We start from the raw sequence: 24,786 nt of genomic DNA, 5'->3' as shown, positions 1-24,786 counted from the left end.
CCCAGTAAACCGGAATCCTGTATCCAGTGTCGCAGCGGCGTTCCACGTACAGGTTGAAGGCAGCTCGCCGCTTCTGGAAACTTAAACGAGGAAGCACGGGGCCCAGATGGGACTAGGTCATTATAGCCCTGCAGCCTTCTCAGCCTCACAATCACGAACCTTCGTTCCTTCGCAGCTGCAAGATTTGATAAGAGCTGACACCAATGAACGAATTCCATTGACACCTGGTAGGCCCGCAGTTCTGCCGCCTGTTCTTCCTATGGTACATGTTCTTCCTATCTACTTCTCGCATTGATACTTAGGCCTTCGTTTCCTGCGTATAGTACCGCTGCGAGCTCCTACTCAATGCCCCTTTGGTTGAACGAAAACACGATTCATTGCTGACAGCATTCCCATGTTGAGGAAAATTTGTAGAAGGAGTCGCGAGCCTCCGGAGAATTAGTCTACACATGACTCGATGCAAACGCGGCCCACGGCTGGGTTTCCGCGGCTTCTCATTCGTTGCTTAATGCTCGGATTATCCTGTCCCCGAAAGCGTGACGCCACGAGACAAATCGATGAGGGTTTCCCATACAACGCGATTCATTCCTAGTGCCCAATAATTATCTAGCTTTTGATGCGACGACTTCTAGACCCTCAATCATCCGATTTTTGCATGGCCATCTCTCCTCTTACCAAAGATCGTCTTCGCCTATCTGGATCGCCCTCTGTACCCCACAGAACCTACCGACCATGCTGACCATGGCTAACCAATATTGCCTTGAAGTGGGCATCCGTGCGAGTGTGTCGTCGATCTGGTGCTGCGCTTGTAGGGCCGGGGCAGCTGATCCAAGATCGCATCCCCTTGAAACGCGGCTCAGTCGCGGTTAGAATTCGCATACGTCTCCCTCAGTCCGCTAGCAAAGTCTAATGCCAGCGTTCTGTCAAGGTCTCAGAGCCCGAACTAGTCACTGGTCTTCCCGCTGCTCTCTTTCTTCTTGTTCAAAGCAAATGGCAGCCCCTTTCTGCTTGCGATATGGATATCTGAAAAGGCGTGACCGTCCAGGTTATTCTCGTCACGCGTTTGCCTCTTTCTTTGCGTCTCTTGGTTCCGACCGCCGTTCCCTCGCATCTTGATCGCAGCATGGACAGGGAATGGAGACCAGAGGCCGACTCCAGCCCCTGGGGCCCTTTCGTGGGCAAGGACTTTACAAATGAGGCCATAACACACACCGACATCGCCATAATATGTGTGGTATGGGCGTTGACGCTTGTCAATCTACTGATAGCTGCATGGCTAGGATACAAACAGTGTCACAGCTCACGATCGCCTTTGCGGAGCGTGTACATATGGATGATATGGCTGGAAATGGGCGCATCATTCATCATGGGACTGGAGTGTTTCCTGTTCGTCTTGAAATATATTAGACCGAGTAAGCTTCCTCTCTTCCCGTACTGCTTGCATGGCTGATTTGCATAGGTTTCTACTTCTATTCCACAGTTCGTGAGTATCCCAAAGGCTCTACGCAACCTTTCCGACAAGTCATTCTCGCGTATCTAATCCTATCTAGTGTTGATGTGGTGTATTCAAGTCCAGCTGCTACTCCAGATCATCATCAACAGAATCCGCCTTATCGTACCCGATCGCTACCGTTCACGAATGATCATGATTGCAACTGCGGGTATTGTGACTGCGATCAACATCAGCGTTTTCAACATCTGGGTTCCGGCCCGCCTCCAAGTCAATCATACGTATGTTCCTCTTCTCTGTCACGACGAAGCCTCTTCTTACAGTGATCAGGTATATACTCGTGAATGAGATCTGGGACCGCATCGAAAAGGTCATCTATCTTCTAATCGATGCCGCACTCAATTGGTATTTCTTGAAAGTAGTAAAAGCCAACCTCATCAACAACGGCCTCCAAAAGTACAACAAGCTCCTCCGCTTTAACCAGAAGATTATCGTCGTCTCCCTTCTCATGGACGTCATGATAATCGCCGCAATGTCGATTCCGAACTCCTTCATGTAAGCTTCCCTTTCGCTTCGCGAGCACACCTACTAATGCAAAGTTCAATCAGATACATTCAATTCCACCCCCTCGCCTACCTCGTAAAGCTCAACATTGAAATGACCATGGCCAATCTCATCAAGCGTATTGCCGTGTCTACATCCCGCAAAAACCAAGGTGTCCGCTCGCGCGTCGCAGAGGAGTTCGACTCCTCGAACCTGTCCACCTCGGGTCAGAAATCCAGCGCCACGCGCGGGACTCACGCACGCCGCTCATCGATCGTCGAGTTGTCTAGCTTCGGGCTCAAGTCAGCGTCTGGGCGTGAAGCCTCCGGCCGGGCAGTCAGCTTCATGCCCACGGGCGATCAGATCAAGGTCACGAAAGATATACATATTCGGAGCGAGCCTATTGAAGGGGGTGTTTTGGGGCCTGCTGGCGAGAACGTGCAGGTGAAGGGATTGAACCCGGGAGAGATGAGCGTAGTGCAGAGTAAGAGCTTGGATGATCTGACCGAGGGCGGGAGCGTGAAGAGTGATTATATGCAGGGGAAGGGAGATAGCGATGACGAGAGGGAGCTCGTGAGTCATCAGAAGAAGGGATCGTGGCATAGGTTAGGGTAGCGAGTTGGCACGGTCTGAAGCATAGAAAATCAGACGTAATAGACGAGAACATCGTTGATACCCTATACAGCTCGTGAAGCCTTTGTGACGGGGCCGCTGAGGTAGTATAAGCCGCCTTCAACCAATTAAGTTCCACTTGCTAATAAAGGTAGTAGAGGAATGTACGTCAACAAATCGAATGGTCGAATTTCCTCTTCGATCCCTTCGGGTGCACCCGCAGGAACCGTTTCACCACCATCTGGTATCTACGGAACGGCAAGTGCATTATTATCTGTTACCAAAACTCCAGCACAACGATAGCCCACTTGAGCGGACCGATGAAGCCCACCTGACGGTGATATCCGTACTGCTGAAGTATGGTTGAATGTTACAGGCACTGAATCTACGAACTTGTCAAACGAGGTCCTTGCCTTCACTCACGTGCACCTTCACCAAGTCTACAGCCGTCGCGTACACTCACCTCATGTGCGCGGAGCAACGCACGTGGCTCACGGTGCGGGCGCGCAGTTTCTCCCCTCAACTTAGTATCCGCGCAAGTTGCACGCACAAGATACTTCCACACGCTTGGGCAACCTCATTGAGAAAACGTATCCAATTTTCTTTTATATCAACCTGACTGGCCGCAAAGATGCCCACTGGAGAGCAGACACCGTGAGTTTGTCTGCGCTGCATGCAGTTCTACATAAGCTTACTGTCTCGTAGAACGTTTAATTGGCCCAGGAACGGAGAGACGTGGGATGCGAAGAACAAGTTAGCGACAATTGTATAACTCTGGCAAAGGCCTAAGCTGATCAAAGTCATACAGGCGCCATGTCTACCCCACAAGCAAGGATGTCACACGAGCAACAAACGCTGCTCAGCACTTGCTTGACGTCGAACAGCGCGTGACCGCTGTCCTGAATGCGATTGACTACAACACTGGAAACATTCACCGCATGATTGCGGAAGATTTAGCGTCGTCCGCTGCTGAGGAGGAACTTGCCCTGTTGCCGAAAACGTACGATTACGCGCACACTCGTCTCAAACATTTTTCTGGCTTGTCACGATGAAAGATATTTGGAGTTGACATATAGTGAACAGTGACTACTGCTCAGTCCAATATGCATCGGGCATCACGGAGACATGCAAGGCCATGCTCAGGGACAAGATCGAGCGGTATCAACGCCAGCACGCACATAATCTGATAAGCGAAGAGATGGTCGATGTCCTTGTCAAATGGCAATGCAGCGCGAATGGCCCGCAACCTTACCGACTGCTGCCCGAGGACGAGTTCGCTTACGTGCAAATTGCGGTACGAAACGCTGTATCTGTCACTCGATCTATCACTGATCTCATTATAGCATGACTGTCGCTACAAATATTTGGATTGGAACCTGGAGCACGCCGAAGAGAAAACTTACGATGATGGAACGAAGCCGCCGCCTGGTGCCTGTCGCAAGCCGCCTCGCGCAGATACGAGTATCCCGCCTGCACCCGCTACCCACCAGGGCGGCTTTTACACTTGTGTAATTCAAGAACTCCTACCTTTCCTCGAGAGCCTATCGGAGTTGTGGACTGCATCAATCCAAGTAGTCGTTCACCCGAAGCTTATGACCGAGGAAGAACAGAAGGAGATGGACGCCTATCACGCGGCTAGACGCCAGGCCGAAGACGCCATCAAGCTTGCAAAGGCACTGGCTAAAATCGAGAAGGAGGCGTTAGATGCCAAGGATGAAGAGCTTGGACTGAAGCGGAGGAGGCACACTTATCCTCGCCAGGATCTACTTGAGAGGGATATTCGAAATCTACTTTACCTGGACCCAGCGGGTTTTACCTCAGCTGACACTTAGCTTCCCTGTTCTGGGGAGAATTCAAGGTCGTGGCCTCCAATCGATACTCGAGCTTTCGAGATCTAGGGTATCATGTCAAATCCGACGGATGTACCCTCTTTGGTACTCTAGCTGGACATCGGGGCTAATGAAGAGTCCCTTCGACCATGGCATCTGAAGATAGTAATAGGTATTATTGTCTGCAAAGTGGAGATAATGCCCCAGTTAACATCTGATCGATATCACTATGCTTTCTTCCTCGTATTATTCGTGCCTCATCTCTGTATCCGAAAGTACCCTACGACATTTCTAGTAGCTCCGATACCTTTTACAGGACCAAAAAAGCTCATCCGCCAAAGCGTCAATGTCTCTCTCGATTGTAAGCCATTTACCTGGCTCCGGGACTTCCCATTCATATTCCGGTTTCGATGTGCTGAGCTTGCCTGTGCATGTGCCTGTGCGTCTGAAAACACCGTTTAAGCGGATGTCACTAGCTCTTTGGATCATAGACCGACACAGGTCGTCTCTGCCCTCTATATAAACCTGCTGACTCGAGTCTTAGAGACTTCATTCTTAGTTTCTCGACTCCTCGTCGCACTGGACCGGCTTATACGACGGTGCCCCGTAATCACATTCCTGGCAATTCGATGCGGAACCTCGCCCAGCCGAGTGCTGAGCGGCAGAGCATGTAAGTATCGTCGACCTCATCTGCACGGAACACGTCCATGTACTTTTTCGAACAAAAAGCAACCATTTCTAACACATATATCTAGTGTGGAGGCCAACCAGGTGAACAGTCCTCTACTTCAACTCCCAGGCGAGGTGCGCAACAGTATCTATCACTACGTTTTTGCCAACGAAGTCCTCCGCCAGACTCGTACAGGCCCAGACTGGAGAAGCCCGAACATGAAGTTCCTCCCGCCGTTGAGCTTTCATGACCGGCAAAACCCCCGACGCCCACGCGACCAGCGGAACTGGTTATCACTTGTTCTTGTCTGTCGCCAGCTCTACGTGGAAGCGCGAATATTACCGTTTCAGCAGAATGCCTTCTCCATCACTCGGCTGAGGCACATATGTCCTTTACTTAGGACGATGCACCCCGAGCAGCGCGAGAAGATTACCGAGATTCAGCTGGAGGTTGACTTCGTGGGCTTCGATTCCCAATGCAGGACGATAATGGCCGGTTACCCGGAACATGCTGTAGAAGAACTCGATCTGCAGAATTATCTGCTTAGCTTCCTGCTTCCGTCGGTCAAACGCATTGAGGTGGTCGTCATTGCGGGTCAACACTACGGGCACCATAGCCCTTCTTTCCCATCCAATTCGACTCGAGCAGCTTTGGAGAAGCTGGAGAGCACGCTTCATGAGGCCAATTTTGGCTGGACGAATGCCGAGATCGGTTTGCGGAGCGCAACACTTTCCCTTCCAGATCACTGTATGCCGCCCCACGGAACCCGCCTTCTACCGTACACTAGCTACCTAATAGCATTTTAAGCACATTGCGCTCACAAGTTACAGGCTATCAATACACTTGGCAGAGGTTCTGATAAGGAGATCACGTCTGCCGACTTCCGGTCTGCTGGCTTCTGCATCGTCACTAAATTACCATTAGTGAAACTATGGGAACGTATCACTGAATTCGGAGGTTTTACTGGCAATATCGTTGATTATTTTCTATTTGACGGAAACAACGATTTGGCAATCTTTTGGTTTGCAGCGGACAATCGAGGCGATGCTCATCTTAGAGTCGTACATGTATCATAGTATGACGAGCAGATATCTCCTCAACAAGTTCACAAGCTTTGGCGGTGGATTGGGGATGTCTCAGGTAATTTGAATTCAACACCATCTTGTCTGGACACGGATCTTACGCTTGAAGCCGTTGATTGATGTGGCAAACATTAGCGGTTGCGGTTGTTAGTATACAATTTGCAGATCCATTGAAGACTGATTGTCCCGGTCTCGAGAATATCGTCCGCATGTCATTATGGTGGGTGGAAAGCCAGATGCTAATTTGAACCGTGAAGCTCTTATCTAGCACTCTCAAATCTTAACATACGATGGCTCAGCTTAGATTCCTGTCAGTCACCGATATGCCCGCAGGTCGACGATCGTTTTGGGTTTTTGCTTCAACAGATTGGGTAACCCCGTTTGCTGTGACATCATAGCACTCTCAAGATACTAATTTAGTAATCGAAAGTATTGATCCTTTGGTATTGATCGTTGAATAGTGCGTGAGCCGTATATACCTAGCGAAGGAAGTGCCACCCGGTACTAGCGCAAACGGTTAAGTACCTGTAGTACCTTTAAACATGAAGAGAGGTAGGCCCTTCACTCAGACAATGACATTAGTCCATACAGGCGCACGTCTAACCAGAAGGGAATCTCGGAAGTGAGTGTGCCACGTGCACGTACCCGTTGTCTTACCTAGGGGCCTGTTGAGATTGGCTTGTGTGCCTGCCACTGGTTTCACCTGTCCCACCGCACCTTCGCGCACCCCATAATATCCACGTCGCCCCCTGCCGCATCTGCTTCATACGAAAGACACCCCCCAAAGAGCTCACCGTCCGCCACCAGAGCCCGCGTACGCACTCCTGTTCTAGATCTACTGCCCTCTCCTTCGTTTTGTCACTGCCACGGCTGGGCACGAATACAACCAGCCATTCCGAACACGGGCAACTCTCTAGAATTCACTATGACCAACGATTCGGCGAGCGCAGAACAGCCCACGGCGGTGCCGTCCACACCGACAGCGAGAGCGGGCGGTTCTCGAGTCGCAAAGACGTACCCGCGTGTGATATTCCTCCCCAACGGACTGTTGGACGTGGATCGCAAGAGGGGCAAGTTCTTCAAGATGTAAGTGCTGCGGCTGGGTACCCTTTTGCCTCTGGATATACTTTAAAAAATTGGACGAGGCTGGATTCGACCACGGTCATTTGCGCGGCGATTGCTGGAATCGCCCTCCTTGTGCAGTTCATAGAGTAATACATATACTACTCGTTTGTATTCACGGCATGCAAGGTCAAGGCTAATAGAAGACAGAGCGCAGGAGAACCAAGAGGTCTCACCCTTTCTACAACTTCCGCCCGAAATTAGATCCACCATCTACGAGTATACACTCGGAGACGAGACATTCAAAATTTCCCCACAAGAGCATATACTAGGGAAGACCGAGCGGAAGAAGAAGGAATACCTTGCGCTTCTTCTGGTCTCGCGCCAAGTGTACGTGGAAACCGCCTTGATACCGTTCAAGATGAATGCTTTCCAGGCAGACAATCCTCGACCTCTGAAGGCTTGGGTCGGCCTGCTCCCCATTGCTGCGCAGCAGAGCATCACCCGGATCCACTTATCGACACGTCTGTATTGGCACTCTTACGTTCAACATACCGAGCAACTGGAACCACTATCTGAACGCCTATTTCCTGTGTGGTGGAGCCAGTCTGGGAACTTCGATAACTTTCCTGCGCTCCGTCAGGTCTGCATTCTTACGACTGTCGGTCGGTGTTATTGTGACAAACCTAAACCTCTCACGGACGCTCTAACAAAGCTTGTCGGAGATTCGGAAGATGCTTGCAGTCAGTTGATCAAGGCGTCTCATCGGGGCATCGCGGGCAAGAGCATCGACGTCAATTTTCAACGCGACCTCGTGTTCGCTCCCCTGTAGGCTCCCTCCTGATCGACTGACGAGACACCTACTGACGCAATATCGCGAAGTCCGACCCCGTCCGTGATGGTTGACGTTGACTTTGACGACGATTGGTAGGCGAGATCTATTTATCGGAGAAGTAGACCTGCAGGATATTCACTATCGAGCTCCTCATCGACAACTTTCCCTTGGCCATGGCAGCCTCTACTATGATAGGTCTGAACTGCCTGATGCGAGCATACTTCTTTCATTGCTTATTCTACCGAGATCCACATCGCAACATCAGAAGTCAGGGTGGATGCGCAGTGGTCCCTTCCCCACGATTACTGGCAGCACGTGCTCACACCCTGTTTGGATGACGAACAAGCCGGACAGGAGCCTGAGGAAGCCGCACCGCATTGCCTGTAACTTAAGGACCTTCGAAATGTCGGCTGCCACATTTATTCTGGATATCCTGTCCTTTTGACAGCTTTATGGATGGCATGTTTTAGTTGGATCCTCGGTGTTTTTGTCGGAGTGGGTTGAACCGGCTCGTGGGCGCCAATGCCGATTAACATGTCAAGGCATGGAGAGATAGCTCTGGTATCAAGAAATGATGGAACATACAGGACCCGCCACGTGCTTCCATATGCCTGCCCAGGTCACTGGTCACTCAAAAAGTCTAAAATGGAGACACTTAGGCTTCACGCTACTCGCTACTTTCTGAGTCACCGCGCATCTGAAGTCTTCAGTAGATTAATGATGTCCCTGGACTCGCTGCTTGCATCCAAAACGGACCGTGAGATTCCAATTCATGTTTCTGCCGTCATACAAGAAGCTTATACGGCAGTGCTAGCTTCGTCCCTCCACCATGCCCAGTAAAGAGACTGCTACCTTATGTCACTCCCAGCTGGACAATGTAGTGCCATAACATTCTGTAGATACATTCCATTGTCGCGTCCCACTCAGCCATCCTCTCAAGGCGGATGGTATTCCTATCAGGCCGCCAACACCATGCCATAGTCACCATCCTCCCACATCTTCTCCACCTGCTCGCGAGTGACCCTCGGACGTACAGCTGCCGCCCGGTTCGCTCTATTGTACTTGCGAAGAGCGATCGCGGACTGCCGTTCATGATCAGCGTCCAACCACATCATGAATTTGAACGCTCCTGTAAGTTCAAGAGCGCATACGAAGAATCCGACTAGCATTCGGGCATCGACAAAGATCTCGTGTGCAAATGGTCCGGGCGGAGGTGAATCGAGGATCAAAGGACCGTACCAAGATGTGGAAACTGTCAACAGGAAATCGATTGCGTTGATGATGCCTCGGTTGATTGCGGACCATACAAGGCCAAGGAGTATCGAGAGAAGCAAATGGCTGAGTTGCTCAGACTGCATGAAGCGCTGTAGGTTGCCGCGGTCAGGGCGAAGAAGGATGAAGGTTGGGATGGTTCCGGCTGCGCAGATGGAGAGGTAGCACGCAGCTTGGATGCAGGCGCGGAGGGCATCTGAGAGGCTACCCGACATGAGAAACAACCCTACGAGAGCAACTGCCATCCACGCCAAACAGGTCATCGTGTCCCTTGTCATGTCGATGTCCATGTTGACGGCGTATGTGCAATTTTTCAGTCAAGGGGTACGAATATGCGCTGTTTGCCGAGTGATCGGAGGAGGTGACGGTCGTTTTCCTGAAGTCGTGGATTGTCGGTTGACTAGGTAATGTCAGCACTGTCAATCAGTCCTTGGAGTGCGGTTGATTGAAGCAGAGGCGTGTATTTCAGAACGACGGATGGGTAACGCAACAGGTCGTTGAGGGCTGGCAGTTATAAATAGATACTATTTCCATTGCTGCGTACAATGCTGGGTGAAGCACAAACAAGAATGGATTTCGCTTCACTTCACCTTTTACGCGTTCCCATTCGACGGTGAAAGACTCCACCAGCTCCTGCGTACCATTCTGCCACAAGGATCGTACATACCATTAGCAATTGTCAAGTCAACAAAACGTTTTTGCCTTATAGCTCGCCTACCCCTTCAATTGCGTCTGTATCAACACTGTTCGATTTTCCTTTTCAGGAGCCAGCATAGCGTTCTGCCTGCTTTCGACCGACTTTCGGTTGTCCAGCTGCCTGGTGGATTGCAATATACGTGTTGAAAGCAAGCGCGCACTCCTGCTTGTTCTGCTTCGCCATCGTAGTCACCTTCACGAAGATACATCGGAGATCGCGGAACTCAGAAAGGGATGGATAGAATTGGGTTTCCCACCAAGATCCTGGGTAACCGGACGCCTCGATGAGCTGCCCGAGTATCCAAAGAACCGTGTCGTGAAGAGATTGGTGGCAATTTTGGCACCACGGTATGGCACGGTCCAGAGAATGCGGAAGACTGTCGAATATCTCTAGAGGCGCAGGAGGTGTGTGTTTTCAGGTTGTGGATGTACCAAACGAGCAGATAGGTGGGGAAAACAGTCCGGGGCGCCGAGATCAAAGCATACACATCTGTCTCATAGGAGAGAGAGGCGGCGTTCGCTTGGTTATCGAGCTATCGGACCACGAACAAAGCTACCATAATAGAAGACAGGGCAGTCTCAAGAGAATCGCACAACATGTCGCAAATGGGCGCGAAATGCGTGATCGTCGTTGGTCAAAGTGATTGAGCGCCGTGGGGACTTGAATTATCAGAGTGATTGAAGATCGGATCCGAAACGAGTGATCGAAGTGACTAAGGTCGTGCATGTGGAAAGGTGAAGCGTTAAACAGCTGTGAATAGCAAGGGCTTATGAAGACTTGTGGGAGCATGGCGGCCTGAAGTAGTAATTGTAAGGGTTGTGTGTTCTGGAGAGCGGTCCGAGTGGTGCGACGTCTAAGGAGGATGGTCCTTCTTATGTATTGCCTTCTGCGTAAGTTTTGGTCGGCCGCGAACAAGGGCTCGCTCCGTTTCACTTCGTCTTTGGCACGTACTCACATCCCTCAATGAAAGCTTGAACGCCAATCTAACGATAAACCGGCACATCAGAAGTGGCCGCGCAAGCAGTATGCATCATTTGGAAACTTGGCCAATGGTCAGAGATAGCTACCGCTCGAAAATCTGTCACTGAAGCCCTTCGCCTTATTGAGCATTTCCCGCTTCTGTTTGTGCGACACCTTTGTGCCCAAAGACATGTCCTTTCCGTAGTCGAAGACGCGCTTGCTGGGGTCGTCTTCCTTTTCTTTGCCGCCCTTCGCCTGGTGCTGCTCAACCAGACTTTTCCCGCGCGAGCCATCAATCTTCTCTCTCAACTTCTGTGCCTTTTCTTCCTCTTCCCGATTTCGACGCAACTCTTTCTTGGATGTCGAAGAATTCGAGTGAGCCGATATACCCATGGCCTCGTCCTGCAACCGCTTCAACTTCTGCTCTGGCGTCTCGGTCCATACATCCATGCTGCCTCCACCGCCGCCGCCCGCACTCTTGCCTGTATTGAATTTGCGGGCTCGCATCTTTGTTGGATCCATGCGAGATAGATCGTCCTGGGTGGGTGGCATCGTCATCCACGAATCGCGCTGCACCTTCTTGTTCTCCTCGCTGTACTGCGGGTCGGTATCGAAAGCCGATTTAGTAGAACGCGTTTTTTGCTGGTCGTTGTACGAGGCTGAAGAGGCGCCAGCCGGAGGCGGGGCAGGGCCAAAGTCGTCGTCGCTGCTGTCCGAGTCGTCTGATGGCGGATTTGGCGGACGCTCATCGAGAGGAGCTGGTGGAGGCGCTGGTCCTAGCACACGTGCTGGCTTCGAAGCAGGCGGAGGTGTAGGACCTATATCGCTATCTTCGCTATCGGATCGCGACCGGGCTGGTGGAGGAGCTGGACCTAGCACTCTGCGGCGCTTTTCGCCAGACTCTGGGCTCGCAGACCGGTGGTTTTCGTCATCTTCGCGAGCGCGCTTCGTGGTGTGTGGCGGTAACGAGGGTCCGATTGGCATTGTGGTGGGTTGGAGTGTGATTGTATGCGCGGAGAAGGTTGTAATGTTTAGAAAGTGATGTTGGGAGCTTTGACGCTTGGGCCTCGGCGGTGGGATCGACGAACCGCAGGTGGGTTCGAGAGCTCCAACTCGCGCCTGCTGTATTGCTGCGAACACCAGCGAAAGTTGTCTGGCAGTCGGTCGGTCGGTCGCATGGAATCGAGAATCACAACTAAATACGCCTCCAAACGTTAGATCGTAATACCGCCTGGGCCGAGAACTAATCAGCAAACTTCCAGGCACCCACCGCGTATCGCGACCGACGAGCGCGCCAACTACCTTACAAATTGACAAGGGAAGAAAGGGCATGTGGTAGAAGAGGTGGAGCATAACAGCTTGTAGGCAGCTGGGGTTCGACTATATATGCGCGACTGAAGCGATGCTCCACGGTCGACGAGCCTCATGAGCTCAGATTCGGAAGAGAGCCAGGCGAGCGCTCACCATGACGGCGCCGACGAGGTAGACCTTGGTACATCGCCCGCAGCTCTACCACCGAGGACTGAGACTTCTGTGGGAAACAATGGACAGGCGATGTACGGCGAGGATGAGGACATGGAGGAGCTCGCATCGATCGCAAGCGGGGACAATAACATGACTTTTGCTACACGAAGAAGGAGCGAGGGCGAGACGGAAGATGACGAGTCTACCTCAGAGCTTCCAATACGGCAAGCGTTGCAGCGTCCAAAAAGCCCGGAGTCGACATCTACCCCCGATGATACACCGTCGATCCAGGGCTCGATGCTTTCCTCTCCTGGTAGCAGCGTCCCCGCGTCGTACAGCTCTCTGCGACCCCATCGTCCGACCTCTCTGCAGCCTTTCGAGCGACGTTTCTCTGCGCGTCTATCGCCCTCGCCATCAGCTTCACCACGCGCCGTGTCTAGCCCCGTTTTTCTGTCAGCGCACTCGAGACAATCCTCGTTATCGAGCAATTTCCTCTTCCAGCCGCAACAAGACGAAGCGGACACACCCCAATCACCGTGGGAGGTCGTTCGATGGACCAAGCTGAAGAAGATAACCGGGCAGGTGTTCTCCGAGGTGGGAAAGCGCAACTTTGGCCGCCCCACATGTTTGGTAGTCGCCGCTTCTCTGGTTGTTGGAACATCCAAGGGCTATATCCTCGTGTTCGACTATCAACAAGTGTTGAAGTCGATCATAGGACCAGGAACAAAAGGTATGGAGGAGTAAATTTCCTAGCTTTTCCAAGCTAACGTCCGATAGCTATTGAATGTGGTCCAGTGACAGCCTTAGCCATATCCGCCGATCATTCTACGGTAGCAGGGGGCCATGCCACGGGGCATATCTTTACTTGGGAGTTGACTAGACCTGCCAAACCGTTCTTGCACATACCCCCATTAGATCGGAATGCTCTCGACGACAGAAAGTCAGACGGCCACATCTCTGGTGTTGCCATTCTCCACATCGGCTTCCTTGGTACTCGACATACAGCGCTTGTTTCCGCCGACGATGGCGGCATGTCGTTCTCACACTTGGCGACGCGAGGTCTGGGCGCGATCGCGCGAACAGTGAAGATTACTCGTGTTCTGGGCCGGTACCCGCTATCCGATAAATCATCGGAGAGACCTCGGAAACCTAGCTCTGTTCTTGCCTTTTCTCCTCTTCCGCTGGGGAACGTAGAGCAGCCAACGGATACCATGGGGTTGACGGCGTTGTTGACTCCATATTTGTTAGTCATCGTTTCCACCACCCCCATCGCCCAAACACAGCATAAGGCGTCCAGACCCAAGGACATTGAGCCACACAGTGCGTTAAGCGGATGTTTAGCATGGTTCCCCGCAGTGAAGCTGAAGAACCCAACCAAAGATTTGGACAAAGCTGTGTCGAAGACGAAACTTGTTTATTGCTGGTCGAACATTTTGACGGTCCTGGAAGTGGATTGTATCGTGGCTGCGCCCAGCGAGAGGGAGAAGCCGACCGAACTCTCGTTCAGACCGCGAAGCAGGTGGAAAAGCGAAGAAGCGATCGTGGCCGTTCAATGGCTTAGCAGATCCGTACTTGGCGTACTTACGATCAGCCAACGCCTCGTCATCTTAGAGGATAACACACTACGGCCGACCGATACTTTTGACCTCCTACAGAAGCAGATATACCACTCAGACTTGTTCTCGCGGCAGCTTCGACCGGTCATTGAGCAGTTGGATGAAGCAGACACGTCGTTGCATGGCGTTGTTGCGGATGCTTTCTACATGAGCTTTCGTGCCTACAAGGGTCGGTTATTCCTCTTAGGCGTGAATGACATTTCCATCGGCACTTTGTCAAACTGGGCCGACAGACTTATGGCACTCATGGAAGATGGCGACTTTATCGCTGCAATTGGCCTTGCAACTTCCTATTATGTAGGTGACGCGGACAAGCTGACCGTGGGACTGCCGGATGACGATAACGCACGACACGCGTTGGTACAAGAAAAGCTACTGGAAATGATATCGGCCTCACTGAAGTATACCTTTACCCGAGAAGGTCAAAATAATGAGTCAAGCGAGAAGTCAGAAAAAGACCTCGCAGATATCTGTTTCACTGGACTGATTAGCATGAAGGAGCACGATTTCTTATTCGAGGAAGTATACGATGCTTTTGAAGATGCCTCAGCCGAGAGTGTCTTCTTCGAAACACTCGAACCGTACATTCTAGATGAAGAAATCACGGACGTACCACCGAACGTACTCAAGGATCTCATCACGTTCTATGCATCGGCTGGACGTGCAGCGCGCTTAGAAGAGATGATATGTCGATTGAGTACGGACACTATCGACATCAATCAAGTCACCACTCTTTGTCAGCAATACAATCTCTACGACGCTCTAATACACGTTTGGACGCAAGCGATCGGCGACTTCATCACACCTCTTGTCAACATCTTATCGCTCATCAAGATCATAGACTTTAGCGTGGACGAAACCGAAAACATCTACATGACTTCCGCAATGAAAATTTTCCCGTACTTGGCGTATACCTTTACTGGTCGCATCTATCCCAGCGGAGCTTTTCTTGACGACGAGCAAGCGCATAGCGCAAAGAAAGACATGTACAGGTTCCTCTTCTCTGGCAAAAATCTTGCTTGGCCACCTGGCTCAGGCGACATAGTCTGGACAAGGACAGACAAAGGCCTAGAGCCACCATTCCCCTATTTGCGGCTTGTGTTAGAATTCGATGCATCGAGCTTCATGAGCATGTTGAATGAAGCATTTGAAGACAATTTCTTGAACGGAGAGCAAGATGCGGCGAATGGAACCCAGGTCAACGGAGCTAAGCATAGTACGGCTCTCACGCCTACAAGACAGTACATCATCAACATCCTACTTGGGATTATGACTCCAGACGTTTTCGATGCCGAGGACATTGTCTACTTTTACATGTTCGTCGCTAGGAATCTACCTAAATATCCACAGCACATAATGCTACCGGGCACATCGCTACACCAGATACTACTAGGGCTGTGCGAGTACCCTACAGAAGTCATCAAGGAGGACTGCCAGCTTTCTGTCGAATACCTTCTCTCCATTTATCACCCTCCGAACCTCCAAACACTCGTGCCCCTCTTTGAAAAAGCTGGGTTCCACCGCGTGCTTAAGACTGTTTATCGTGGCTCGCAACAGTACGCGAAGCTGCTCGATACCTATCTGGACGATACTGAGGACAAGGAAGCTGTCTTCGGGTGCATAGCGGACTGCTTGCGATCAAGCAAAGGCCCTACTAAGAAGCAACTCGGTGAAGTCAAGAATGTAATCGTCTTTCGCGCCAGAGACGTTGTGAACATTGATTCCGCCCGTGCTGCCACCACGTTGAAACAGTACGCTTCAGACTTGCTTATACCAGTGCTTGAAGCGCTTAAAGACGAATCCGATTTACAGTATCAGTATCTGAAAGCTCTCATTGAGCCAACAGATCCTGCTACTGGTGAATCGCGCACCATCAGCGAAGACCTGCCATTAGGCTTCATCGAGCAGTACGTTCAGCTCATGTGCAAGTTCAACAGCGCCCACGTTGCAGATTTTGTTAGCCTGCTCAAATCGGGAGATTTGAAGCTAGACCCGGTTCTCCCCGCCCTTGAAAAGAGCGGGGTTGTGGACGCTGCGGTCGTTCTCATGGCTCGCGACGGACTCGTCAAGGACGCCATGGATCGCCTAGTTAAACATCTGGGTACCCTTGAGACCGCCTTAACGGGCTTGATCAACGCAGCTTCAGAGACCCCAGATATAGGCAACACCGAAGAAGCGGTGCATGACCTACTTGAAGACATCCAAAAATATGTCAAAGTTGGCATCTGGCTGTGTCAGGGTCAAACACGATCTACAGACCGTATGCCTTACAGTCTTGCCGACAGACGTAAGTCAGCATATGGTGAGGTCCGAGAAGAAGACCTCGCACTTGACGAGCTCCTTTGGCTCGATCTTGTTGACTCAGTCGTCAAGCTGATCAAGAACATCTCTGCCGCAACTACTGATCTCCAAGCCGCGCTAGCATCTTCATCAACCACACAAGCCGAATCCATCGACACCGCGAAGATAACAACGACCCTCCGCTCCTCCGTACAACAAACCTTCTCCGCCCTCTTAACCTCTACCACCGTGCCTGCAAAACGACAGCCCCAGCCAACATCCCGAGCACACCCAAGCCGACCACCTCTCACAACCCGTCGCTCCCAGCCTCAAACCAACCCATCTTTTCTCCGCATCCTACGCGCCTTCCTCACCCGGGCTTCTACCACCTCGCCATCATTATCACACCTCCGCTCCGTCCTCGCAGAAATATTCTCAGCCTACACCTTCGAAGAAACCATCCTCAGCCTCGCCAACCGCTTCCTCGATAAAGAAAGCTTCGAGCACGTCCGCGAGATCAACGAGCTGCGCCAGCGCGGATGGCGACCCCGCGGACAAGTATGTGAAGGCTGCCGCAAGCGGGCGTGGGGCCCTGGTACTGGGGGCGCGATTTGGGAAGCTTGGGAGAGGAGTGAGAATAATAGACTGTTAAAACGAATCGAAACTGTGGCAGAGGAACACGGGGCGAAGGGGAAGGGAAAGAGTACGAGGACGGATGTTGGGGAGGGATTGTGGGGGAAGTGGGACGCTGGTGGTGTTTGCGTGTCGACATTTGTGGCATAAAGGGTGTTTGGAGAAGGCTAGTGTGAAAGATGGGGATGCGTCCACGGCTGTGGGGACGCAGGGCAGGCTCAAGTGCCCGATTTGTGCATAGTTGTTGTATTTAGCGCCAATTTAGCATTTCTCCATTCATTTTTCACGTTTAAATCGAGTGTGTTTATTGTCATGTTGCGGTCTAGCATTGGCTCTATTTCCTCGTTCGGTCGCTAGCCTCCTGTGTTCATCCAATTGTTTTACATTGAGTTGAGCTAGATATGAGGTGTGTGTATGTGAGCTGCTTCTTCCCATCAAATGGTAGGGGATGTCGTCGATGGAAACTTCGTCATGCTCGATGAAGGACTTGGTGTGTTCAAAGACATCTGCAGATGTTGTCACAGATCGCCTCTGAGCTTCATTGGCAATAATCACGAGCCTATACTAGTGCCAGGAGCTGGTAGGCAGGTGTTTCGATGCTGGGAACATCTATAGATACTATATAGTTAAGGACTTGGTAGTATCGACGCTATCAATGGAGTTCATAGTAATCTTGCTCACGACAATTATAACCCCAAGTTAAGCAACTACCGAAATAATCAATCGACCACGAGGCGGAGGTTGAGGGGCAGCAAGGGGCAAGTTGTGGGGTGAAAATGCAAGGTCTTGAACGAGTATCTTGTGGGGTTTTGCGTAGCAACGGGCAGGAATAGATTGAGAGCTCGTTTGTAGCAGCGACACAAGACTAAGACGGGGCGAGTGGGAGTAAATAGGGGTATAAGAAAGTCATATCAGGTATGCGACAAGCCATCGGAATTGCGAAGTGTTTATTGGCCCAGATTTATTCCTGGGCACCAATGTTCAGTTTGATAGTTAATCTGACGATAATGGCTTCGAAATTAACACAGAACTATTTATCAAGCTATAGATATGAGTTCATCAAAAGCGAAATGTTGCTTCGTAGATCTAAAAGCTCTTTGACAATGTCCATTCAGAGGTCGTGCTCATGAAGGGTAAATGCTAGCCTTCGGTCCAGCCTCAGCCTGCACCATGCTTGGGACATTTGCAGTCGCGTCAAGCATATACTTGTAGTATTCCATCGCCTTGGACACCGTACCCGAGTTGCCTGCGATAGTTCCACTTGTGCCCGAGTAAGGGTTCCCAGAAGCAGCGAGGGTTGCGGTATCATCCCTTGCAACGGGGTCCTTTGTGTTCTTGAAGTATACAATCTCCGTACACATCGCCGTCTTGCCTGGTGCATAGTGACAGTAGCTCGTAACATTAGTCAAATAGTTGTTGTACAAGTGAGCATATTTGATGTTGTCAGCGGATGGGTTGCGCTGCGTAGTGTTCTGGAACCAGCTGTGGTGAAGTGTGATCTGCGCGACCACACTGTCTGTCCAGGCGATACCGAAGGCCTTGTTGTGGTGCCGGAAGATAGTGTTGGAGACTGTCAAGTAGTTTGTGTCTTTACGGCTATCGATGAGTCCGTCGGCACCGCGCTCAAAGATGCAGTGATCGATCCAAATGTTGCTCGCGGTATCCGCCTGGACGCCATCCCAGTCATGGGTCTTTCCATCTAGGTCGCCGTTGTAAGTGTTTCCAATCCTCAGATTGCGGATGATAACGTTCTTCCTTAATGTCGACGCCGGTGGTTATAACGGTACCTCAAATTCCTCAAAGGATATTATCCACCCACCGCATGTCGTCGCTATGATGAGCAAATTCCATAAGGTCCGAACAACAATATGTGCAGGTCGAAGCGCCCGCACCCATGAACATGTGTAGCTCTGGTTACGGTGGATACGGTAAAGGTAGAGGTCGTGAGTGCGTTTCTTCGCTAGACCCAAGTCAAGCACGGGCCTCGGATGAATTAGGTCGACGCTTCACTTTATTCCGATCTCTACCTGTAAAGTCTCCACAAATCGTCGCCTTTTGGAAAAGACGGTTGAGCATGTTGCTATGTTTATGTATGACGTATGCCACGTGGAGAAGGCTTGTGGGGGCTGGCTGGCCCGAACGCTTGGCGGAGGCCTAACCGGCTAAGCGGCTCCTACGGCCACTGTCCGTAGTTCCAGATTGGAACACCTGGGTCTGAAATCACTCAGTAACAATTCTCAATGCGCGATCGACTGGGAGATTTTCGAAGTCTGGCTTGAGGCTCGCATTGCAGCCTATGCGAACAGCGACAAGAGCAACTCTACATTCGTGATTGGCTGTCGCTGATCCACTTATGCCCATGACATTCAAGTCTACGACGGATCTAGTTGTTTCTGGTCGCCGACGACAATACTGAGGAGATCACAATCATGATCATGGCAGTGCCACGACCCACTTCATTTGGGAACCAGAAGGAGATGACGAAGTTGCAGTATCCCACCGCAGGGACATACCAGGTGCACCTTCGACGTGTGTATGTTGACGCCACAGCCAAGCTCGCAAGGGCCTGATTGTGGTTCGTTCCAGAAGAGTAGGCGACCAACTACGTCCGTAGCGGAAGATCTGAAACCCTGCAAAGTACCTATCTAAGCTGCCAAGTAGGTCCGCTTTGTTATTCCGATCCTACAATGCTACTACATACGTAACATGAAACCTAATGTATTCCCTCCGTACTCGACTCATGAGCCAATTAGCTGTGTCTATGAACAGGCCAAGATTATCTTCAAAGCTACAGCTCTCCGGTGGCTACGTCATAGAATGTCACTGTGTATGGTAGGCATCTCGCCAAGCACACTATAGCTAGTTTCAAGCCCCCAAAGGGTTGACCAGAAAGAGTGGGCTGAAGAGTAGGTTCATTCGATGCGAGGCGAAGTCAACCATGATGTGGACGGGAGACGCTTCCAGTCTACGTAATGGTCCGACGGTCCACAACGGCAAGAGAGATTAGGTGACATTTAAGTAGATATATATACGGATCCGTAGGACAGATTCCTGCTTCTCATCGGACGCTCGCTACCTCGTTCGCACACTCCATCCTTCTTTGATACTTTATATCTGACCCGCTCGACTACCACGGTTCTCAAAATGGTCTGGCTCTCAGCAAAGAAAAGCGTGCCCGTTGCCGCTGCTATTGGTGCGATTGCATTGGGCATATCAGGTAGTACGGCCTCACCGGTCCATGGTCTTGCAAAGAGGATCAATGTTGCCGTCTGGGGGTACAACGTTGGAGCGCTGGCCGCAGCAGTAAAGGATTACTTGCGGGACATCAATGCTTATGTGAGTGTTCCGGCTAGCTCCCTGGAGCATGTGGATGCAAATTCTATCAATTGAGATCACCTCCGCTGGACATATGCTGATTCCTACACTGTAGAACATCCAGGTCCCCGATACTTGCAAAATGACTCTTGTCACCTCCAATGGAGCTGGCTGCAAGGCCTTCTTGTGGTGCGGAGGTAGTGATACGCTCAAAGGCCAGGACGAGATTGGCCACGTCGTAAATGACGCCTGGAATGTGTGCTACAAGGATGGCGAACAGTTTATGCACGACGATGAGCTTGGTGACTTTTCTGTTACATTCACCCAGGCTGGCGGTGTTGATGGGAACACTGAAGACGGGTAAGTGTTGCTCAAGCATCCCATTAGCCTCAATAATGGATGACTGATATGTATTTTCTAGTCTCCACCATCCCGTCCTCAAAGTTGCAGGTATCAACGACTGGGAGCCTCTAGACATTCAAGCTGTCATTGATGCTCAGGGAGGCTCTATTGAAGGCAACGTTTGCAAAAAGGCAAAGAACGGCGCATATCAGTCTATCACATATACGTGTGGCATTCCTAAATTGAACGCAAACTCGCTCTTCGGCATGTCCAACTACGGCGAGGATTACGCTGGAGAAGGATATGAGCCAGGATGGTGTAAGTCTCATGCAGCAAGTGTGCCCTGTTTGGAAACCCATACTGACGCGTAAAAGGCACCGCCCATGTTTCGCAGTATCAGCGCAACGAATTTGGAAACGGCGGAAAGTACGCTTTCGATGTGGTCATCTACGATGGCGCTGGCAACCAGATCACGACGGTACAGCACCAGGAAGTCGATGACGAGGGTAACCTCAGCATCACCTCGAGGCTGCCTGTCACGCTAGAATTGCACTCTGGTGGCGATGATGCCGATTTTGTCTCCTTCGACTACGGTGACCAAGCTTGGACGTGCGACGACAACGACGGCGGAGACCATGCTTGCACTTTGGGTAACGGCAAGGAAAAGGGTACGTGTCATGACATACTAACCATACGAATGGAACCTAACTGAGCGCAGGTTACGAGAACGGATCCCGCAACGGCGATATGGGTTGGACATGCTAGAGCGATATATGTACACAAAGGGTTCCGAACTCTTGGTTGGGTTGTATTTTAGACAGGAAGTTGTCTGTACCTTGGGCAACTCCTCATGTATACTTGTTTGAGCATCCGAGAAGGATATGATGTCGGTCGACTACCAACGTTTGTTACACCAAGGATCCGGTCTTACAGTTGGTCTATGCATTTACGAATCGGATCGGCTGGGTACGGGTCACATAGCGGTCTATGACCCAAAGTAGTTCATGTATATATCTTTTCACAATATCTTTCATATTGTACAGATTTTACGCCCCGCCCCGTACCAGTCCGCTTGGTTACCACTCTGAATGTGTCTGCTCTAGTGCAGTTGATTGAGTAAGTACAGATTATTGTCATGAAACTTGTGCATCGCCTCGAGACTGTCGTCAAGGATGGGAACATCAAGATGAACTTCAGTTACATAGCGCCTTGGGTTTCGAGGATGTCCTTGAGTCAACGATGTTTTCAGAGGAAGGAAGTGAAGCGGCACCGTGATGGACAGCGCTTATGGCAAAAATGGCACGCTAGGAATATTTCGTAGGTCTGCTGGTGTTGATTTCGATCATTTCTGATGATTCAAAGGCGTGTTCAACGTCTGAAGAAGATTTGCGAGTCGAATGGAGAACTTTGTGCACCTTCAAGATTCCGTGCCTAGTCTGTAATAGCACAAAGTGTCCATTCTTTTTGGATGTATCTGGAGTGTAACTTGGAGTGCTCTCATCAAAAGAAATACATGTTCCAAAGTTTCAGTAGAGACCTAAAAGACCTTGGCCATAATCTTGTCTTTTAGTGTTGCCGGAGTCGCCTCGCGCTCGTGTTGGTAGTACTCGGTCAATGCTTCGAAAAATTGTAAGCCAGAAGTCAGATCGATGTCTTTTGCATGACGGAAGGAAGTGCGCTTGAAAATCTTCCAGCCCAATCCAATCCCACCTGCTAAAGCAATGATACCGTAGTTGAAGATGAAGGTTGCGACGTTCCAATTCCCGTTTATGAAGACGGCATAGCCCTGGACCCTAAAATGACACATGGAATTAGCTCTAAAACAAGACCTAAGTCACTGCAGGAAGGACGTACCAGAGGAAGAGAAACGCCCAGAACAACGCCCAGTAACCTGCATAGGGCTGAAATCTTGAGATACACGGCAAGAAGGACTTCCTATCGATTCCTTGCGCAGTCATAGCATTATCAAAACGAATCCAAGTGATTGCCATCACGGTCCAGTTGAACATGGTGGCCGCAGTACAGAAGTTCAGTATCCAATTCAGCACCCTTGCACTACTGGAACCCAACGCAAGGTATGCCAGGCAGGCCAATGTCATGACGACGCAAACTGCAAGGTACGGTACGCCGTTCTTGTTCAAGCGTCGCAAAACTTTGGGAGCTTGGCCCTCGATTGCTAGTGCGTGCAGGGCACGTGAAGCGTTGAACGTGTAGGCATTACCTGCAGATATGATTGTAGTGATGAGCGCCGCGTTGACGATGGACGGAAGGACTGGGACCTTGAGGCGTTGCATCGCGATCACATATGGCGAGGCACCGGCATAAGTGTCGGATCCATCCGTCAGCGTGGGGTCGTTGTATGGCACGAGAATGCCGACGCAGAGAGCGCCTCCGATAAAGAAGACCAGCAGCCGCGTGATGATTGTCCTGAACGCCCGTGGCACTGTACGCCTTGGATCTCTTGCCTCGCCTGCGATCATGGATATGTATTCTGGTCCGCCCATACAGAAGCCTGCCACGTTCACCGCATTCAGGAAGGACATCAAACGGCGCGATGAATCATCCCCGGCCCAAACTCCAGGATCTCGCCAAGTGCGAAAACCAAACCGATCGTGGAGTGGATTACCTCCAAGCATCGCGATGAATGTAAACAAGATTAGACCAGTCGCTAGGAGTATCTTGCCAAGTGCTAGCCAGAACTCAACCTCTCCAAAGAGATCGGCCCGGTAGACGTTGATGGCGAGGTAGAACGCAAGTGAGACTGTGATGAGGATCGCGGGCGATTCGTTGTAACCCCAGTATTGAACAAGTGTGTTGATCACTGTCGCCTCGAAAATGACATAGGATGTCATCGCAAAGAAGTGGTTCCAGGCAACTGCTACGCCAAGCGCTGGATCGACCATGCGCCCAGCCAACCGCATGAAGGAGCCATCTAAAGGATACAGTGTAACGATTTCGGTCTCTGAAGAGGGAGTCAGTTGAGCTGTCAACTCGAAATTGAAATCCTCCAAGGACTTACGGCATTGAGCAATGCTGAAAACAACCGAAGCCCAGAAGATGAATGCGAGCAACAGACAAAGAGGGCCCGACATGACCCCAGTTCCGATAGCGACGAAGAGAGCTGCACCGATTGATCCGGCCATTGCAGTCAATTGAATCTGTCGAGGATTCAATCTGCGGTGGTTCACCGCCTGTCTAATGGACGCTTCGAGTTCATTTGTTCCTTCAGGGACAGCTGAAGCTTCGCCGCTCAATATCTCGATCGGATCGGCCACCTACACCCAGGCACGTCAGATCGAGTACTCATAGGTTGCAATACAGAATCAGAACGAAATTGCCCAGAAAGTCAAGCGGAAACGTACCTCTACGTCCTTCTTTGGAACATCTTCAGCGCTTCCATGGGCATATCCGTATGACGATGCAGGATTTTCCATCGTTGTCTTGGCGACACCGATAATTCAGAGACAAGTTGCGAATCATGGCGTGATGCTTTCGTTCTATATATGATTCTTTGGCTTCAGCAGACTTAGCTTGTAAGTCAGTGCACTCTAGTGCACCAGCACCAGATTGTTCGCGTGGAGAACCGACGTTATGCGATCTGGAAACGGAACATTGAGCGATCACGGGAAATTGATAAGCTTTCTCCTCTTGCTCCGTTCGGTAACTTTTACAGTCCGGGACATGCTATTGGTGTAATTAGAGAGCTGATATCAGGTCCCCAGATGGTACAAAAGTGCCGGGGCATGAAGTTAAGACTGATCCTATCGCTTCGAAAGGTAATCTTTGCAGTCAGATCACGCTTTAGCGTCGAACTTGCCCTTATGGGTTAACATGCTACGATTCTTGATGCGATGACTAGCGCCGGATAGCGTTCACGATTGCCTGATCTGGTAATCAGGGCTTGGTGGCGACTATCCCACCTAATCACTGGACGCGCAATCCGTATCATATCGCCGCAAACACGGCCGAGTAATGAAGGGTCTCCACTTTTATGTTACATTCGGGGGCTGATAGGCACATGTTCCCCAGATCCTGTCCCCACATGCCGTGACTCGTCATTGCTAAGATGGAATAGCGAGATAGAGGCACTTGGACGTTGGAGACGACCAAGCGACCCGATGATA

At 50.9% G+C, this 24,786-nt stretch overlaps 9 protein-coding genes across 9 annotated transcripts; 6 read left to right on the top strand and 3 right to left on the bottom strand.

The window, feature by feature from the left end:
- Nucleotides 1–1,123: 1,123 nt before the first annotated feature.
- N0V89_011528 (uncharacterized protein) lies at nucleotides 1,124–2,608 on the top strand (the record flags this gene model as incomplete). Its single annotated transcript, XM_056220259.1, is given in 5 exon segments — nucleotides 1,124–1,234; nucleotides 1,460–1,532; nucleotides 1,551–1,731; nucleotides 1,781–2,005; nucleotides 2,059–2,608. The coding sequence occupies 5 exon segments, from the start codon at nucleotides 1,124–1,126 to the stop codon at nucleotides 2,606–2,608; spliced, it is 1,140 nt and encodes a 379-aa protein (XP_056065562.1).
- A 628-nt stretch (nucleotides 2,609–3,236) lies between these two features.
- N0V89_011527 (uncharacterized protein) lies at nucleotides 3,237–4,437 on the top strand (the record flags this gene model as incomplete). The annotated part of the gene is made up of 4 exons (XM_056220258.1): nucleotides 3,237–3,259; nucleotides 3,414–3,605; nucleotides 3,689–3,899; nucleotides 3,949–4,437. The coding sequence occupies 4 exons, from the start codon at nucleotides 3,237–3,239 to the stop codon at nucleotides 4,435–4,437; spliced, it is 915 nt and encodes a 304-aa protein (XP_056065561.1).
- A 626-nt stretch (nucleotides 4,438–5,063) lies between these two features.
- On the top strand, nucleotides 5,064–5,910 carry N0V89_011526 (uncharacterized protein; the record flags this gene model as incomplete). Its single annotated transcript, XM_056220257.1, has 2 exons — nucleotides 5,064–5,104; nucleotides 5,190–5,910. The coding sequence occupies 2 exons, from the start codon at nucleotides 5,064–5,066 to the stop codon at nucleotides 5,908–5,910; spliced, it is 762 nt and encodes a 253-aa protein (XP_056065560.1).
- A 1,201-nt stretch (nucleotides 5,911–7,111) lies between these two features.
- On the top strand, nucleotides 7,112–8,080 carry DIP2_2 (beta transducin; the record flags this gene model as incomplete). The annotated part of the gene is made up of 2 exons (XM_056220256.1): nucleotides 7,112–7,272; nucleotides 7,444–8,080. The coding sequence occupies 2 exons, from the start codon at nucleotides 7,112–7,114 to the stop codon at nucleotides 8,078–8,080; spliced, it is 798 nt and encodes a 265-aa protein (XP_056065559.1).
- A 3,025-nt stretch (nucleotides 8,081–11,105) lies between these two features.
- On the bottom strand, nucleotides 11,106–11,996 carry N0V89_011524 (uncharacterized protein; the record flags this gene model as incomplete). Its single annotated transcript, XM_056220255.1, has 1 exon — nucleotides 11,106–11,996. The coding sequence occupies one exon, from the start codon at nucleotides 11,994–11,996 to the stop codon at nucleotides 11,106–11,108; it is 891 nt and encodes a 296-aa protein (XP_056065558.1).
- A 441-nt stretch (nucleotides 11,997–12,437) lies between these two features.
- VPS8 (Vacuolar protein sorting-associated protein 8) lies at nucleotides 12,438–17,155 on the top strand (the record flags this gene model as incomplete). The annotated part of the gene is made up of 2 exons (XM_056220254.1): nucleotides 12,438–13,206; nucleotides 13,254–17,155. 2 exons carry the CDS (start codon nucleotides 12,438–12,440, stop codon nucleotides 17,153–17,155), a joined length of 4,671 nt encoding a protein of 1,556 aa, XP_056065557.1.
- Nucleotides 17,156–18,129: 974 nt separating this feature from the next.
- Nucleotides 18,130–18,829, bottom strand: N0V89_011522 (uncharacterized protein; the record flags this gene model as incomplete). The annotated part of the gene is made up of 2 exons (XM_056220253.1): nucleotides 18,130–18,760; nucleotides 18,825–18,829. The coding sequence occupies 2 exons, from the start codon at nucleotides 18,827–18,829 to the stop codon at nucleotides 18,130–18,132; spliced, it is 636 nt and encodes a 211-aa protein (XP_056065556.1).
- Nucleotides 18,830–20,149: 1,320 nt separating this feature from the next.
- N0V89_011521 (uncharacterized protein) lies at nucleotides 20,150–21,427 on the top strand (the record flags this gene model as incomplete). Its single annotated transcript, XM_056220252.1, has 5 exons — nucleotides 20,150–20,341; nucleotides 20,436–20,680; nucleotides 20,742–20,980; nucleotides 21,037–21,330; nucleotides 21,381–21,427. 5 exons carry the CDS (start codon nucleotides 20,150–20,152, stop codon nucleotides 21,425–21,427), a joined length of 1,017 nt encoding a protein of 338 aa, XP_056065555.1.
- A 772-nt stretch (nucleotides 21,428–22,199) lies between these two features.
- N0V89_011520 (uncharacterized protein) lies at nucleotides 22,200–24,096 on the bottom strand (the record flags this gene model as incomplete). The annotated part of the gene is made up of 4 exons (XM_056220251.1): nucleotides 22,200–22,455; nucleotides 22,517–23,624; nucleotides 23,682–23,937; nucleotides 24,025–24,096. 4 exons carry the CDS (start codon nucleotides 24,094–24,096, stop codon nucleotides 22,200–22,202), a joined length of 1,692 nt encoding a protein of 563 aa, XP_056065554.1.
- Nucleotides 24,097–24,786: the final 690 nt, after the last annotated feature.

Source organism: Didymosphaeria variabile, assembly GCF_027946475.1.
Source record: "Didymosphaeria variabile strain IMI 356815 chromosome Unknown scaffold_9, whole genome shotgun sequence".
NCBI classification, from domain to species: domain Eukaryota; kingdom Fungi; phylum Ascomycota; class Dothideomycetes; order Pleosporales; family Didymosphaeriaceae; genus Didymosphaeria; species Didymosphaeria variabile.
This window is presented reverse-complemented; position numbering and strand designations above follow the sequence as displayed.